The sequence below is a fragment of the Rhinopithecus roxellana genome, chromosome 15, assembly GCF_007565055.1.
Source record: "Rhinopithecus roxellana isolate Shanxi Qingling chromosome 15, ASM756505v1, whole genome shotgun sequence".
NCBI classification, from domain to species: domain Eukaryota; kingdom Metazoa; phylum Chordata; class Mammalia; order Primates; family Cercopithecidae; genus Rhinopithecus; species Rhinopithecus roxellana.
This window is the reverse complement of record NC_044563.1, coordinates 126870288-126886124: the sequence shown is the minus strand read 5'-3', so window position 1 is coordinate 126886124 and position 15837 is coordinate 126870288. Positions and strand designations below refer to the sequence as shown.

The 15837-nt window shown below is 43.5% G+C and overlaps 1 protein-coding gene across 3 annotated transcripts; it reads left to right on the top strand.

Annotated features, from left to right (window-relative positions):
- The first annotated feature begins 24 nt into the window (after positions 1 to 24).
- SDHD (succinate dehydrogenase complex subunit D) lies at positions 25 to 10223 on the top strand. Of its 3 annotated transcripts, XM_030917518.1 has the most exons (5): positions 54 to 160; positions 1053 to 1169; positions 2054 to 2198; positions 4855 to 4883; positions 7520 to 7542. In XM_030917518.1, exons 1-5 carry the CDS (start codon positions 109 to 111, stop codon positions 7540 to 7542), a joined length of 366 nt encoding a protein of 121 aa, XP_030773378.1. In that variant the 5' UTR covers positions 54 to 108. The 3 variants fall into 3 exon arrangements, with proteins under 3 accessions (XP_010380657.1, XP_030773378.1, XP_010380658.1); XM_010382355.2 differs by lacking the exons at positions 4855 to 4883; positions 7520 to 7542 and adding an exon at positions 9238 to 10217 and having other exon boundaries at positions 25 to 160; XM_010382356.2 differs by lacking the exons at positions 2054 to 2198; positions 4855 to 4883; positions 7520 to 7542 and adding an exon at positions 9238 to 10223.
- Positions 10224 to 15837: the final 5614 nt, after the last annotated feature.

The window sequence follows — 15837 nt, the reverse complement described above, 5'->3', positions numbered from 1 at the left end:
GGTTCTCCCAGCATTTTCCTCCTCCCTGTTTTCTTTCGTCATCGTGGGTGGGAATTGTCGCCTAAGTGCTTCCGGGTTGGTGGATGACCTTGAGCCCTCAGGAACGAGATGGCGGTTGTCTGGAGGCTGAGTGCCCTTTGCGGTGCCCAAGGAGGCCGAGGTGAGGGGTCCTGGCACCCTGAGGTGCTTAGCACAGCCTCCAGCCAGGGAAGGGGATGGAAGTGAGGACTCATCTGCCGGGTGGGAGATCTCTTGAGGAAAAGAAAATCCCGAAATCACAGCAATGACCACTGTAGTCTAGGGGTCCAGATGTTTACCCAAACGTGTATTTCACTTGCTGTGAGCTGAGTTGACGGAATAATCACGAAGAGCGCTTGCTCTAGAAGTTGCAGTCCTGATGCAGTCCACATAGGAGTTCTGTTTTCTCCCCGTTCACTATGCCTAGAATGCTCCCCACTGGCTCCTACCCTGAATCGGAAAAGAGGGTTAGGCGCTTGCCCGTTTCTTCTGGAGTTGGTGTGTTTGGGTGTGGGAGTGGAGGGGGGGATCAGTTCGAAAATCATTTAACCTGGGTATTTGTGCTACCGCAGGCACTGTAGTAATGCTAGGATACAAATGTAAAGGAAAACGTAGTTCCCGCCCTCAAAGAGCTTTCATTCTGATGAGGAAAACACTGTCGTAGTAGTCCAGGCAAGATGAGGTCCTGAACTAGAAAAGTAGCACAAAGAAAAGAAGATTGTTTCAAGAAATGTTAAAGAGATATGCCAATAGGATTTGGCGATTGAATTTAGGGGAAAAGTCTCTCATGACTTCCAGATTACTGAGTTAGGTTAAAGAATGCCTGAGGTGTCATTAAATAAAGTAGGGAACATGCAGATGTTCCCTAGTCTTAACTTCAGAGTAATCCCAGTGAAATAGATGCTATCTTCATTTTACAGATGAGATGGTATTCCCTATTTAGGGTTAAGTAGCTTACCTATGGTCATTTAGAAAGTTTGTGAGTCCTGTTAAAGGAGGCGTTCTTATGATCATCCTAATGACTCTTTCCTCAGCTCTGTTGCTGCGAACCCCAGTGGTCAGACCTGCTCATATCTCAGCATTTCTTCAGGACCGACCTATCCCAGAATGGTGTGGAGTGCAGCACATTCACTTGTCACCCAGCCACCATTGTATGTTCTCTCCATCGCTGCTGCTTTCTGGGCTCTAGCCATCTTTACCTTCACTAATTGTCATGCCTTGAGCAGGACTTCCTACCTGTAGGGGGGACTCTTGTGTCCAACTCTGTCAAATGAAGCCTAGTTTACACCTTTGGGCAGACTAGTGCCATTACTGTTGAATGATGCCATTTATAATCATAGAAGACCTTCTAGCCTAAGTCTTTAAAATTTTTTTCTTTTTTTTTTGAGACAGAGTCTCGCTGTGTTGTGCAGGCTGGAGTGCAGTGGCGTGATCTTGGCTCACTGCAACCTCCGCCTTCTGAGTTCAAGCAATTCTTCTGCCACTGCCTCCCGAGTAGCTGGGATTACAGGTGCCCACCACCACACCCAGCTAAGTTTTGTACTTTTAGTAGAGATGGGTTTCACCATGTTGGCTGGGCTGGTCTCAAACTCCTGACTTCCTCAAACTCCTGACCTCAGGTGATCTGCCCACCTCGGCCTCCCAAAGTGCTGGGATTGCAGTTGTGAGCCACCCACTCACAGCCCACTAACTTACATTCATAAGGTAATTTGTTCACTTCACTGAACCAAGACTGCCTTAATTCTGTAGCAATAGAGCAATTCTGTATTTTATCCATCTTCTTGGATCTGTCTTCTAATCAATATGTAGGCATTGCGATACCCTTTTGCTAAAATACTTCAAAAAACAGAGATAAAGACTCAAAAAACAAAGATAGCTTCTCTCTTAACTACTATTTTAAAATTTTACTTCCTTTGTACTCAGAGTTATATCCTATATGTATACTCTCTGTCAGTTTGGGTTACTGTGTGGCATATGTTGAACATGGAAGATGTGTTTCTCACATCGACTTTTATGAATCTGGTCCTTTCTGTAGCTGGTTCCAAGGCTGCGTCTCTCCACTGGACTAGCGAGAGGGTTGTCAGTGTTTTGCTCCTGGGTCTGCTTCCGGCTGCTTATTTGAATCCTTGCTCTGCGATGGACTATTCCCTGGCTGCAGCCCTCACTCTTCATGGTCACTGGCAAGTATAGCAATTCCAAGTATAGTTGTCTGCTCATTTTGTTTGCTGTGAGCTTGTCTTATGTATTATATATGAGAGAGAAGTTAATTGAAATGCTCTAAATTTGTTGAAAACTTTAAAATATATAAAAAATACGTATATGCCTAGATTTATTTATTTATTTATTTTTTTAATTTATTCTTTTTGAGACGGAGTCTCACTCTGTCGCCCAGGCTGGAGTGCAGTGGCCGGATCTTAGCTCACTGCAAGCTCCGCCTCCCGGGTTCACGCCATTCTCCCGCCTCAGCCTCCCGAGTAGCTGGGACTACAGGTGCCCGCCACCTCGCCCGGCTAGTTTTTTGTATTTTTTAGTAGAGACGGGGTTTCACCATGTTAGCCAGGATGGTCTCAATCTCCTGACCTCGTGATCCGCCCGTCTCGGCCTCCCAAAGTGCTGGGATTACAGGCTTGAGCCGCCGCGCCCAGCTATGCCTAGATTTATATATCCACCTGCCTAATCAACGTCTTTCAATTCGATTTCCATATCTAATAGCATTTTGAATGTAGCCTGTCAAACTGAGTTTCTGATCTCCCCTAATCTGTTCCTCCTGCACTCTTGCCCATCTGAATTAATGGCATTTCCAGTTTTCTCTTTGTTCAAGTCTAAACCTGGTAAGCTCCAAACCTGGTCATTATCCTTGACTCTAGTAGTAGTCTCCTAACTGGTCCCCATTTGTGTCCATTCCCAACACAGCAGACCCAGTGATCCTGTTAAAATGTTAAGTTGGAATAAGACATTCCTCTTCTCAAAACCCTATTTTGTCTCTTCATGTTACTCAAAGTCAGAATTCTTAGAGTTGTCTGCCGGACTCTACATGATTGAACCCCCCTGTTTCTTCCCTCATTTTTAGCTGCTCTCTCTCATTCACACGGGCTTCCTTGAGATTCCTTGAACATGCCAGGGACATTCCAGGTCTCAGGGCTTCTCTTACTGCTTCTGCCTGAAACTCTTTTTCTAGCTATACACTTGGCTTGTTCCTTCATCTCCTTCTGGTCTTGAATGTCATTCTCTCAACAAAGCCTTCCCTAACCACTTATTAAAAATTACAGTTTCTGTCCTACCATTCCTTATCTCTCTTGCTTGTTTTATTTTTCTCAATAGCACTTACTACCTTCTAATATACTACATCATCTGTTTATTATTTTGTATAGTAATTGCTTCTTTGCATTTTTTTATCACCCAAATGTATGTCCCTAAATAGTATAGTTTATTCTTGCCTCTTAATAAAAAGATATATGTGGGTGGGTTATTTTGTTGTTTTTACTGTGTTTGTTTGCTGTTGTGCCTCCAGAACATAGAACTACTGTCTGGTACCTGACATATAACACTCAGTAAATACTTGCTGAATGAATGAGTATGCAGCGTCTGTTTGTTTGTTTATTTATTTATTTATTTTTGAGACAAAGTCTCGCTCTGTCACCCAGGTTGGAGTGCAATGGCATGATCTCAGCTCACCGCAACCTCCGCCTCCCAGGTTCAAGCGATTCTCCCTACCTCAGCCACCCGAGTAGCTGGGATTACAGGCGCGTGCCACCAGACCCGACTAATTTTTTTGTATTTTTAGTAGAAACAGGGTTTCGCCGTGTTGGCCAGGCTGGTCTGGAATGCCTGACCTCAGGTGATCCGCCTGCCTCGTTCTCCCAAAGTGCTTGGATTACAGGCATGAGCCACTGAGCCCGGCCTATTTATTTTTTGAGACAGGGTCTCCCTTTGTCATCCAGGCTGCAGTGCAGTGGCATGATCTCGGCTCACTGCAACCTCTTCCTCCTGGTTCAAGTGATTCTCCTGCCACAGCCTCCTGAATAGCTGGGATTACAGGCACACACTACCATGCCCAGCTAATTTTTGTATTTTTACTAGAGATGGGTTTTGCCATGTTGGCTAGGCTCATCTCGAATTCCTGACCTCAAGTAATCCACCTGCTTCAGCCTCCTAAAGTGTTGGGATTACAGGCGTGAGCCACCACGTCTGGCCCAGCTTTTGTTTATTTTATCTGGTATAGTTTGTATGACTTTCTGTGTTATTGAACCTTCTAAAATGAGGGTAAACAACTCAAGGTTGGGTTCCTTGAGTTGTTCTTTTTAAGTTTTGCAGGAACAATATGTTGTCATTGTGGGGAGTATGGAGGCGCTTTCGGATTGTTGAAACTGGAAGTACTTTGGAGAGTATCTTAACCAACTCTTTTATTTTACAAATGTGGCAACTAAGACTCAGGGAGGTTAAGTGACTTGTCAGAATCATTTTCTTTTTTTTTTTTTTTTGAGACTGAGTCTCGCTCTGTCGCCCAGGCTGGAGTGCAGTGGCCGGATCTCAGCTCACTGCAAGCTCCGCCTCCCGGGTTTACGCCATTCTCCTGCCTCAGCCTCCCAAGTAGCTGGGACTACAGACGCCCACCAACTCACCTAGCTAGTTTTTTGTATTTTTTTTAGTAGAGACAGGGTTTCACCGTGTTAGCCAGGATGGTCTCAATCTCCTGACCTCGTGATCCGCCCATCTCGGCCTCCCAAAGTGCTGGGATTACAGGCTTGAGCCACTGCGCCTGGCCTAGAATCATTTTCTAGCTAGTGTTAAAGGTTTTTTTTTTTTTTCTTGAGATGGAGTCTCACTCTCACCCAGGCTGGAGTGCAGTGGTGCGATCTTGGCTCACTGCAACCTCTGCCTCCTGGGTTCAAGCAATTCTCATGCCTCAGCCTCCCAAGTAGCTGGGATTACAGGCACGTACCAACACACCTAGCTCGGTTTTGTATTTTTAGTCGAGACGGGGTTTCACCATGTTGGCCAGACTGGTCTTGGACTCCTGACCTCAAGTGATCCTCCCACCTTGACTTGCCAAAGGGCTGGGATTATAGGCATGAACTGCCATGCCCAGCCTAAAGGGGTTTTAATTATCTAGTTTTGTAGGACTGGTTAGGAGAATGAGTTGTTGTTGTTGTTGATGTTGTTTTTTAACCACATAGACCTTTCCAAATAAAAGATTCCAGTTGCATATGAAATATTAGATCACAAGTGTAGTAAGTAATATTTCTCTAACATGTGATCCATCTTGAAGGAGCTGTCTATAATTGTGCTCCACTTCCTCAACGCTGAGTCTCTTTTAACCTGTATTAATTAGGGTCTTATCCCAACTATATAACATAGGTTATTCTTACCAAGGGCACTGAAGGCCTTCATCTTTCCAAATCCGGTTGTCTATTCTCTGTCCTCCACTTGCTTGAAGTCTCAGCAGCCTTCAACTCAATTAATTCTCCCCGTAAGTCACTTTTCTTTGGCTTTCCAGATGCATAGAAGTCTCCTCTGCCAAATCCTTCTCCTTGTCTGACCTCGAGATGACAAAATCTCCAGGGCTGAGTCATGGCCTTCTTAATGTCTCCATCTGTACCCTCTTTCTAGGTGAGCTCAGATCTGACCTCTTTTTCTGAGCTGCAGACTTATTTATCTCATTGTCTAATTGACATCCACTCGGATGTCTGATAGTTATCCCAGATCTAACATTGGCCAAATCACTCTTTTTTTCCCCAAATCTCCCTTGATTTCTCCTTTAAAGCCCCCTTCTCAGTTAAAGCTATGCTCAAGCTAAAATTCTTAGGAGTCATTCTACATACTTCTTTTTGTTCTTACCCCACATCTATTCCATAAGTTCTGTTCTTTCTTTAAAAAATAGTCTGAATCGGCCAGGTGCGGTGGCTCATGCCTGTAATCCTAGCACTTTGGGAGGCCAAGGCGGGCGGATCACACGAGGTCAGGAATTCGAGACCAGCCTGGCCAGTATGGTGAAACCCTGTCTCTACTAATAATACAAAAATTAAGCTGGGCGTGGTGGCACCTGCCTGTAGTCCCAGCTACTCGGGAGACTGAGGCAGAAGAATCACTGGAACCCAGGAGGCGGAGGTTGCAGTGAGCTGATACTGCGCCACTGCATTCCAGCCTGGGCAACAGAGTGAGACTCTGTCTCAAAAAAACAAAACTCTGAATCAGGGTGGGGGGGAAGGGGAGGGAGAGCATTAGGATAAATACCTATTGCATGCAGAGCTTAAAACCTAGATGACACGTTGATAGGTGCAGCAAACTACCATGGCACATGTGTACCTGTGTAACAAACCTGCACGTTCAGCACATGTATCCAAGAACTTAAAGTAAAAGAAAAAAAAAAGAAAATAGACATTATTAGAAAAAAAAAATAGTCTGAATTGTCACTTTACACCCTGTCACCAGCCTAGGTTAAGCCAACAGTCTCACCTAGGCTACTTCAGTTGCCTTCTAACTAGTTTCCTGTTCACCTTTTACTCTGGTCCCCCACCCACACTGTTCATTCATCATACTACAGCAATAGTGACCTTTTAAAACGTAAAATTATATTCCTCCAAAGCGGATATACAGATGGCCAATAAGCACATGAGAAATTGCTCAGCATCATTTGTCATTAGAGAAATGCAAATCAAAACCACAATGAGATACCACCTCACACCCCATTAGGATGGCTGTAATAAAAGATGGACAGTTGTAAGTGGTGCTGAGGCCTTGGAAAATTGGAACCCTCGTGGTTCTGCTGGGAATATAAAACGTTTCAGTCACTTTGGAAAACATTCTGGCAGTTACAAAGTTAACCTTAGAGTTACCATAGACTTGGCAATCTACTTTTAGGTGTATACCCAAGAGAATTGAAAACGTGTCCACACAAAGAACTTGTATAGAGGCCGGGCGCGGTGGCTCAAGCCTGTAATCCCAGCACTTTGGGAGGCTGAGACGAGCGGATCACGAGGTCAGGAGATCGAGACCATCCTGGCTAACACGGTGAAACCCCGTCTCTACTAAAGAAATACAAAAAACTAGCCGGCGGGGTGGCGGGCGCCTGTAGTCCCAGCTACTCGGGAGGCTGAGGCAGGAGAATGGCAGGAACCCGGGAGGCGGAGCTTGCAGTGAGCTGAGATCCGGCCACTGCACTCCAGCCCGTGCGACAGAGCGAGACTCCGTCTCAAAAAAAAAAAAAAAAAAAAGAACTTGTATAGGAATGTTCATAGCAGCATTATTCATAATAGCCAAAGAGTGGAAACAATCCAAATGTCTGTCAGTGGATGAATAGCTAAACAAAATATGGTGTATTCATATAATAGAATATTTTTCAGCCATACAAAGGAATGATGTATTGATAAATGCTATGACAGTGGATGAACATTGAAAACATTATGATAAGTTGACACAAAGGCCATATATTGTATGGCCATTTTTTTTTTTTTTTTTTTGAGATGGAGTTTTCCTCTTGTTATTCAGGCTGGAGTGCAATGGTGTGATCTTGGCTTGGCATGATCTCGGCTCACCGCAACCTCTGCCTCTCGGGTTTAAGCGATTCTTCTGCCTCAGCCTCCCGAGTAGTTGGGGTTATAGGCATGCGCCACCACGCCCGGCTAATTTCGTATTTTTTTGTAGAGACAGGGTTTCTCCTTGTTGGTCATGCTGGTCTCGAACTCCCAACCTCAGGTGATCCGCCTGCCTCACCCTCCCAAAGTGCTGGGATTATAGGTGTGAGCCACCACGCCCAGCCGTGTATGGGTTCTTTTATATGAAATGTCCAGAATAGGCAAATCTATAGAGACAGAAAGTAAATTTGTAGTTGGGCAGTGGGCTAATAGGTAGAGGGTTTCTATTTGGGGTAATGAGAATGTTCTGGAATTAATGATGATTGCACAACTCAATATACTAAAAAACCACTGGATTGTATACTAAAAAGGGTGAATTTTTTATGGCATTTGACTTAGATTTCAATAAAACTGTTATAGAAATGGTAAAATTAGGTCACTCCTTACCTACATCACTCCCTGCTTAAAACATATCAGTGGTTTCCTATTATATTTCATATAAAATTCAGATTCCTTATCATGACCTTCAAGACCCTATGCAACTGGCCCCTGCCTTCCTCTGATCTCTGCTTCACCCGTGTGCTCCAGCCACACAAATCTTACTATTCATTAGAGATGCCACTTTTGTTTGGGTGTTCTCATTCATGCCTTCCTTTCTAAAGTGTTTCTTCATAGTATATATATGTTTATTTTTTCCTTCTCATTCACTAGCATATTCCATAAAGGCAGGGATGCTATCTCACTTACTATACTCCCAACATTTATGACAGATTCTGGCACATAATATCTACTTAATAAATTCTTTTTGAATTAATTAAAAATACTGTAGGGTTTTGGTTATTTTTAGTTATTGAGGTGAGAGGATCACTTGCAGCCAAGAGTTCAAGACCAGCCTGGGCATCATAGTGAGACCGCATCTCTAAAGAAAGAAAAACAGACCAGGAGCAGTGGCTCATGCCTGTAATCCCAACACTTTGGGAGGCTGAGGCGGGCGAATCACAAGGTCAGGAGTTCCAGACCAGCCTGGCCAATATGGTGAAACTCTGTCTCTACTAAAAATACAAAAATTAGCTGGGTGTGGTGGTAGGTGCCTGTAGTCCCAGCTACTTGGGAGGCTGAGGCAGGAGAATCGCTTGAACCCGGGAGGCAGAGGTTGCAGTGAGCCAAGATCGTGCCACTGCACTCCAGCCTGGGCAACAGAGCGAGACTCTGTCTCAATAAATAAATAAATAAATAAATAAATAAATAAATAAATAAATAAAAAACAATTAGCCGGGCATGGAGTCCCAGCTACTTGGCAGGCTGAGGCGGGAAGATCACTTGAGCTCAGGAGTTCGAGGCTGTAGTGAGCTATGATCAGGCCACTGCACTCTAGCATGGGCAACAGAGTAAGATTTTGTCTCTAAATAAAAGATTCACTAGAAATAGACTTACTGACATACACACACAAAAGGCTATACAGAATCCCCTAAAGAAGCAAACAGTGCACTGGAGTGGCAGATGGATGGCAGTGACAGCAGAGTGGCAAATGGAGACATTGCATTTGAACTTGACAGATTGATTTTTTGCAGCCAAGTTATCTGTGTAGTCTCCTAGTTTCACTGTGATTTTTCATTGATGTTATGATTTTTTTCTTTTTCTTTAGGGGCCTTGGACAAGTTGTTACTGACTATGTTCATGGGGATGCCTCGCAGAAAGCTGCCAAGGCAGGGCTTTTGGCACTTTCAGCTTTAACCTTTGCTGGGCTTTGCTATTTCAACTATCACGACGTGGGCATCTGCAAAGCTGTTGCCATGCTGTGGAAGCTCTGACCTTTTTGACTTCATACTTTGAAGAATTGATGTATGCCTCTTTGCCTCTGCTTTGTCATGCCATTCAGCTCACAGTAAGGAAGAAATAACAGATAAGTCCATTTGTGGACAGCCTTTTTCTCTTAATAATCTTAATCTTAAGATTATTTTCAGAATTTAATCTTTGAGGAAAAGGTTTGAGAGGAATTGTGTCTAAGAAATTGTGAGACTGAGTTCTGTATTCTGGTGAGTTAATGGGGTTGCCTCCCAGCTTCTCATAAGACTCACAGTATAACTAAACATGATATATGAGCTTTTGCCTTTTAATTTATCAATCTCTTGAAGATAATCCAGCTTTATTACTATTAGTATATGATCAAGCTTCCATATTTGCACTGGGAATAATGGACAAAGGGAAATACTCATAATTCATGAATAAAAACTTTGCAGAAAATTAGACAGTGTTTAATTTTTGAAAACTTCCCTCTCTAGTCAGTAGATACCACCTACTGATGGTTACATATACTAGGGAAATTTTAAAATTAGGAAATGCTGACATCTCACATTATAAATTTCTAAATCCTAGGAAGAAATGCTTGGAGTGCTTCTGAGTATAGAGAAGTTCCATTTAAGGGCAAGTTTCCCCTTGTAGAGGTATCAAAATATTTCCAATTCTAAACTGAGATTTAATTCTCAAATGTGTTCTACTTGTTCTAAAACAAATATAAAACTATAAGTAATAAATTGTTATTTTCGCACAATGGGAATCTCTAATGTGAAAATGTATTCTATGAAGATAATTTTTTTTAAAATAAAATGTTGTATAATAAAAATGTCTTCTCCGCTTTTATATGTTAGCTATCAGTAGTTTTATTCATTAGAATTTGGTGTCTGTTGCATCCACAGCATGATTACAAAATTGTGTGTTTAAATTTCCTTCTGGGTAGCTTAGCAGTTAGGTAAATCAGACACAAAGTACTGGAAAACAAAAAGGACTTAGATATAATAGGCAGAAATATACCAAGTGTAAGTAGTTTGGTGTAAATAGAGTATAAGATTTAGTATTTAAGTAGGAATAAGAACTATGTCTAGATTATGGTGTTCTGTGAGTACCAGCTTTTGGAATTCAGATTATATTCTATGTGTATTTAGTCTGGTCTAAGTGTTGAGTGTAAGGCATGATGCTTTCTTCTAGCAATATGGAGTAACTGGGACTGAGCACATTTCACTCACCAAGGACCTTAATGGGAAGCTGAGGCAAAGGAAGTGTATGTGTTCATGAATGTGTACTAGGGGTTAAAGACATGCTCTCCTTAATGTGCCTGTGGTCTTGTAGGAGACTCAAGTGTGCATTAGGGTTTAGGAAGAGGTGATTAATTCTGTTTTGGGGTGGGTAAAAGGTTTCAAAAGGGGGTGATGCCTGAATAGCAGTGGCACACCAACAGATAATGGTGGTGGGACCAGTCCACCCTGGTGGGAGAGAATATATAAACAATATTCTGACATTGTTTAGAATTACTGGTGCTTGATGATGAGAAAAAACAAATGAACTAAAAGTCAATTTTATTGTTTTAAAATTCTCTATAGACAATGGATCCCCTCCCTACCTTGTAGTATCATTCCTTCCCCTCCCCCAGCCCTCAGTATACCGCTGCTGTAGAGTGGAGTGATGAAATGGAATCTTCCATAAAGTCAAAATGGGGATGGCAGTGACGCTGGATAATATGGGAATCCTGTAGCTATCTCCATCAGATCCTAGATGTAGAAGGCTATAGTGCTAATAAGCTTCATTAGATGGTGAACGGAGAAGTTGGAGTGGAGGCTGCTGCCACTCCATTCCTGCCCCATGTCCCAGCTGGTTTGGTCACTAGGATGGAGCTGAGCTGCCTTTGGGAAATCAGTAGGTTGCTATGAGCTGCTGGAAAATGAGGCAAGATTCCAGAATCTTGTAGCTCATGCCTGTAATCCCAGCACTTTGGAAGGCTGAGGCAGTAGGATTGCTTGAGGCCAGGAGTTTAAAACCAGCATGGGCAATAAAGCAAGATCCTGTCTCTACAAAAATACAATAAAACAAAAAAAAAACATTAGCCAGGCATTAGCAGTGGCATGTGCCTGTAGTTCTAGCTACTTGGGAGGCCAAGGTGGGAGAACTGTTTGAGCCCTGAAATTTGAGGTTACAATGAGCTATGATCACACCACTGTACTCCAGCTTAGGTGACAGCGAGACCTTGTCTCTTTTTAAAAAAAAAAAAAAAGCCAAGGGCTAACAGTAATAGCAGTTTCTGATGGTAAGCAGGACATGATCAGAACTGTGCTTTAGAAATAATTTAGGTACCATTAGGTGGGTTAATAAGCTAGAGGCAGAAGGACATGTGAGGGGATAGAGAAAGAATAAAGGCTGAACTTTGAGAGTAGCAGTGGAGGTAGGAGTCAATCTCCAAAGGTATTGTAGAAGTCAAAAACATTCATTCATTTGGTAGATACTAAGTACCTCATGTTATCAGCACTGTGCCAGGTACTGTGGATAAAGATAAAATTTTACCTGTCTTTGAAGGGAATTCATAGTCTAATTGGGGCAACAGTAGAATGACTGCAATATGGTGTAGTAAGTGCAGTAATGGTGAAGTACATCATGTGCTGTGATGTAACAAAGGGTGCAGTAAGGATTTGCCTGCAAGTTTCCTGGAAGAGAAGATTTGTAACCTGGGTTTTGAAAGATAAGGAGCTGACAGTGGCAGGGGAAACTGGGGTGAGGTGTAGGGTTGACTGGAGGATGGCAGATCAAGCAAAGGATGATACGTAATTTGGTATGACCCAGCAGAGGGAGGGACTGATTGCAGAGGACCTTGTATGCCATGATAAGTAATTGAAACTTTATTTTTATTTTTATTTTTTATTTTTTGAGACAGGGTCTGGCTCTGTGGCCCAGGCTGGAATGTAGTGGCATGATCTTGGCTCACTGCAACCTCTGTCTCCTGTACTCAAGACATCCTTCCACCTCAGCCTCTTGAGTAGCTGGAACTACAGGCACATGCCACCATCGCTGGCTAATTTTTGTATTTTTTGTAGAGATGGGGTCTTGCTCTGTTTGCCCAGGCTGGTCTCGAACTCCTGGCCTCAAGTGATTCACCCACCTCGGCCTCCCAAAGGGCTGGGATTTCAGGCGTGAGCCACTGTGCCAGGCCTGAGACTTTATCTTGACAGCAATAAGGCGTCACTGAAGACTTAATATGCAAACGGCATGATCCGATTTTTATTTTAAATAGGTTTTGCTGACAGCTATGTAAAGAATGGATTTGCGGGAGGTAAGCATGGAAACAGATTATTTTAGTGACCCAGAAAAGAAATAATGAATTGTGAAGGCAATTGTAGGTAGAATGAAGGAGAGAACAAATGTAAGAGATATTTAGAACTTAGAATCAATGAAAGTTATACTAAGATGTGAAAGCTTGAGGGAGGAAGGAGCCTTTGCTCAATTTTTTGTTGTAAATAGGTGGATGGGAAGTAGTGCCATTAAAGAAAAATGTTGAAGGAAAATTAGATACGGTAGTGGAATCAGTAACTACTGAAGTTTTGGATTTGTGAGACAGCTAGGAAGAAATAGAATTTGTAGACTTCCATTTTTTTGGCAATATGGCAGACTCAATTTTAGAAAGTATTTACTTTCTAAAATTATATATAATAATATAATATGAAGCCTGTTAGAATGTTAAATAAGAACACCTTTAAAAATATTTCATTTGTTTATTTGGGACGGACTTTCGCTCTTGTTGCCCAGGCTGGAGTGCAATGGCGTGATCTCGGCTCACTGCAGCCTCCGCCTCCCGGGTTCAAGAGGTTCTCCTGCCTCAGCCTCCCAAGTAGCTGGGATTACAGGTGCCCACAACCACACCCAGCTAATTTTTGTACTTTTAGTAGAGACGGGATTTCAGCTATGTTGGCCAGGCTGGTCTCAAACTCGCAACCTCAGGTGATCCGCCCACTGTGGCCTCCCAAAGTGCTAGGATTACAGGCCACCGCACCCAGCCAAAATGTATTATTTAGTTTGCAAAAAGAAATCCTCTGGAGCCTTAGCAAAGTAAGTCTACAGTTAAGGAGGTAAGCAAGTGCTTAGGGTATCAGTTACCCCAAGAGCATCTACTAAGCCCAGGTGACCCAGAGTTCTAGTCGTCATCTTCTTAATATACATATATTTTTTGAGACGGAGTCTCGCTCTGTCGCCCAGGGTGGAGTGCAATGGCGCGATCTTGGCTCAATGCAACCTCTGCCTCCCAGGTTCACGCCATTCTCCCACCTCAGCCTCTGGAGTAGCTGGTACTACAGGCGCCTGCCACCATGCCTGGCTAATTTTGTTTTTGTATTTTTAGTAGAGATGGGGTTTCACCATGTTGGCCAGGATGGTCTTGACCTCCTGACCTCATGATCCACCCGCCTTGGCCTCCCAAAGTGCTGGGAATACAGGCATGAGCCACTGTGCCCAGCACTTATTATTATCATTATTTTGAGACAGAATCACGCTCTGTTGTCCAGGTTGGAGTGCAGTGGCATGATCAAACTCACTGCAGCCTTGATCTGTGCTCCAGTGATCCACCTCAGCCTCCTGAGAGTAGCTGGGATTACAGACTTGTACCACCATGCCTGGCTAATTTTTTTGATTTTTAGTAGAGATGAGGTCTCACTGTGTTGCCCAGGCTGGTCTCAAACTCCTGAGCTCAAGTAATCCACCTGCCTTTGCCTCCCAAAGTGCTTGCATTATATGCCTGACCCACTGTGCCTGGCCAGATTCTAGTTTTAAGAAGGTGGCACATAGGCCAGGAGCAAAGCTTTGGGCTCAAACCAGGGAGTTAGAATGAAGATTCCCCTAAACCAGGAACCATAAAGAGTTTTACCCTCAGAGAAAGGGTGAATTAGAAAAAAATGATATTTGGCCGGTCGCAGTGGCTCACACCTGTAAATCCCAGCATTTCGGGAGGCCGAGGTGGGCAGATCACCTGAGGTCGGGAGTTCGAGACCATCCTGACCAACATAGAGAAACCCTGTCTCTACTAAAAATACAAAAAAAAGAAAAACATTAGCCGGTCATGGTGGTGGGTGCCTGTAGTCCCAGCTACTCAGGAGGCTGAGGCAGGAGAATCGCTCGAACCTGGGAGGCAGAGGTTGCACCATTGCACTCCAGCCTGGGCAACAAGAGTGAAACTCCATACCCCACAAAAAGAAAAAATGATATTTACCTGAGAAAGGAGAGAGCAGAGCAGTGTGTGTATCTTGCCTTGGCTCAGGTTGGAGAAAAGAGTCTCTTCTGAGAATATATGGCTAAGAGCCAGTCATGCCAGTTTGGAGTCTGAGTTCAAGTTATCTGCATATCTAAAAAGGTTACATGCTGCAAATTTAACTTTGACCTAGGTTTGTAGGGCATGGAAGTCAGCACAAATCCTCACCAGAGAGAGAATGGTTACCCCAACACATGCTTCAAAAATCCCCATAAAGTTCCAGTGAACGTGAACTGTCAGCAAAAATTACAGCATAGGAATGTCCTGAACAAGAGTCAGCACAAACAAACAGGACCATACCCACAAAGAATTCAGACCTGGGAATTTTCAGATACACATTATAAACATAAGATGAGATATAAGTCTAAATATAAGTCCGTTTTCTGATCAGAGATCAGAAAGTCTTTGGAGAGAGTGGTATACACTTGATGTTATCGCCTCAATCCATAGAATCTTAGAAATTAGATATCTACTTAGGAGAGTTTTCTCCTCTGGACACCTGATAATGAGTGTCAGTGGGGCTGAATGTTCAGTTTCTGAGGCCTAAGCACCACTGTGAAGCATGTATCCATGGCTGTGGGCCTAGAGCTTCAGAACTGTGTCTATGAGATTAAAATACCCCAAATGGTCATTTCCAACATGGTTCTAAGTCTAACTTTCATCAGTGTCTCTTTTTAAACTAGTCTTCCAGGCCAGGTGCAGTGGCTCACGCCTGTAATCCCAGAACTGTGGGAGGCCAAGGTAGGCAGAACACTTGAGGTCAGGAATTCGAGACCAGCCTCGCCAATATGGTGAAACCCTGTCTCTACCAAAAAATACAAAAATTAGCCCGGTGTGGTGGCATGCGCCTGTGTAGGCCTAGCTACTTGGGAGACTGACATGGGACAATTGCTTGAACCCAGGAAGCGGAGGTTGCAGTGAGCTGAGATTGAGCCACTGCACTCCAGCTTGGGTGACAGAGAGAGACCCTGTCTCAAAAATATAAATATAGGGCCTGGCGCAGTGACTCACGCCTGTAATCCCAGCACTTTGGGAGGCCGAGACGGGCATATCACGAGGTCAGGAGTTCGAGACCAGCCTGGCCAATATGGTTGAAATCCTGTCTCTACCAAAAATACAAAAATTAGCTGGGTGTGTTGGCACACGCCTGTAGTCCCAGTTACTCAAGAGACTGAGGCAGGAGAA